The sequence below is a fragment of the Dipodomys ordii genome, unplaced genomic scaffold (genome assembly GCF_000151885.1).
Source record: "Dipodomys ordii isolate 6190 unplaced genomic scaffold, Dord_2.0 Scaffold163, whole genome shotgun sequence".
Lineage (NCBI taxonomy): Eukaryota > Metazoa > Chordata > Mammalia > Rodentia > Heteromyidae > Dipodomys > Dipodomys ordii.
In genome coordinates, this window is record NW_012267379.1 from 730,423 (window position 1) to 731,942 (window position 1,520).

General features: G+C 67.4%; 1 protein-coding gene across 1 annotated transcript in view; it reads left to right on the plus strand.

Annotated features, from left to right (window-relative positions):
• The window catches only part of LOC105998385, a 24,632-nt gene that overhangs the window by 15,834 nt on the left and 7,278 nt on the right, over nucleotides 1-1,520 (plus strand). Inside the window, exon 4 of the mRNA XM_013033082.1 lies at nucleotides 1,194-1,349. Within this exon, the coding sequence (XP_012888536.1) occupies nucleotides 1,194-1,349 (156 nt within the window). The remainder of the gene's footprint in view (nucleotides 1-1,193; nucleotides 1,350-1,520) is intronic.

Genomic DNA, 1,520 nt, shown 5'->3' on the forward strand with positions numbered 1-1,520 from the left:
CAGATTCATGTCCCCCACCCCCCAGACCTGCCCCCCGCAGGGCAAACTCATGTCCCCCACCCCTCAGACCTGCCCCCCGCAGGGCAGACCCATATCCTCCGCCCCACACCACCAGACCTGCCCCCGGCAGGGCAGACCCGTGTCCCCCACCCCCCAGACCCGCCTGCGGGAGGCAGGGCAGACCCGTGTCCCCCACTATGCAGGGGCGTGGGGTGTACACGTGTGACATCGGTGCACTATGCAGGAGTGTGGGTGTACACGTGTGCACAGTGTGGTATACTGTGTAGGTGTGCTCACGTGTGCACATTGGGATGTACTCCGTGGGTGTGTGCACACCCATGCATATTGGGTTGCTGTGCCTGTGGGGTACACGTGTGCACGTGTGTGCTGAGTGTGTGTACAGGGTGTGACGGAGGCAGACAGGAGGGCTGAGGGGAGGCAGGGAGCGGCCAGCAGCCTGGTGCCGCCCTGGCCAGCTGGGTGCAGAGGTGTGGGGCACCTCTCCTGCCCTGCAAGGGTCCCAGGCAGGGCTGGGGCGCGACGCAGCTGTGATGGTCAGGACCGTGAGCGGGAAGAGGGGCTCTCGATTCTGACCACTCTTCCCGCGAGGCCTGAGAGGGTCACCATCCCCGTGTGTGCCCCGTGGGTGTGGATGTGAGCCGGGGCCTCGCTGCCCTGCGTGTGGCCCGTGGGTGTGCGGCCATGTGAGCCGGGCCTCGCTGTCCTGCGTGTGGCCCGTGGGTGTGGATGTGAGCCGGGCCTCGCTGCCCTGCGAGTGCCCCGTGGGTGCGGCCATGTGAGCCGGGCCTCGCTGTCCTGCGTGTGGCCCGTGGGTGTGGATGTGAGCCGGGGCCTCGCTGCCCTGCGTGTGCCCCGTGGGTGTGGATGTGAGCCGGGGCCTCGCTGCCCGGCGTGTGCCCCGTGGGCGTGCGGCCATGTGAGCCAGGCCTCACCTTTGAGGTAGCTGCGAGGTTGCAAGCAGAGCCTCCCCGGCCTGTCACCCACCTGGGGACAGAGAGCAAGGTCTGGGCGCCAGAGGGGCGCTGGGGCATGGGCAGCGGCGGAGAGGGGCAGAGCGGGGTCCAGGCGGAGCGGGGTCCGGGAGGAGACCGGGGTCCTTAGCTGCCCATCCCTGCCCAACACTGGACGCTGCCTCACCGTAGCCTTTGACCTGGTGGCTTTCTTCCCACCAGGGCGCATTCCAAGAACCGATGTCTGGAGCTCGGGACCCCTAAGCCAGTCCCTCCAGCCCACGATGCCCACCCGACACCAGGCCACACCCAGCCGCGTAGCCAGGGTGCTGGGGGTCCTCCTGATCCTGGACGCAGCCAGGAGTGCACAGAACGAACGTAGGTCCACAGCCCACGCTTCCCACACCAACCTGAGTGCAGAGCAAGTGGAGATCCACTGCCCACGCTGCACACACCAACCTCAGTGCACAGAGCGAGTGTAGATCCACAGCCCACGCTGCACACGCCAACCTGAGTGCACAGAGCGAGTGTAGATCCACAGCCCACGCT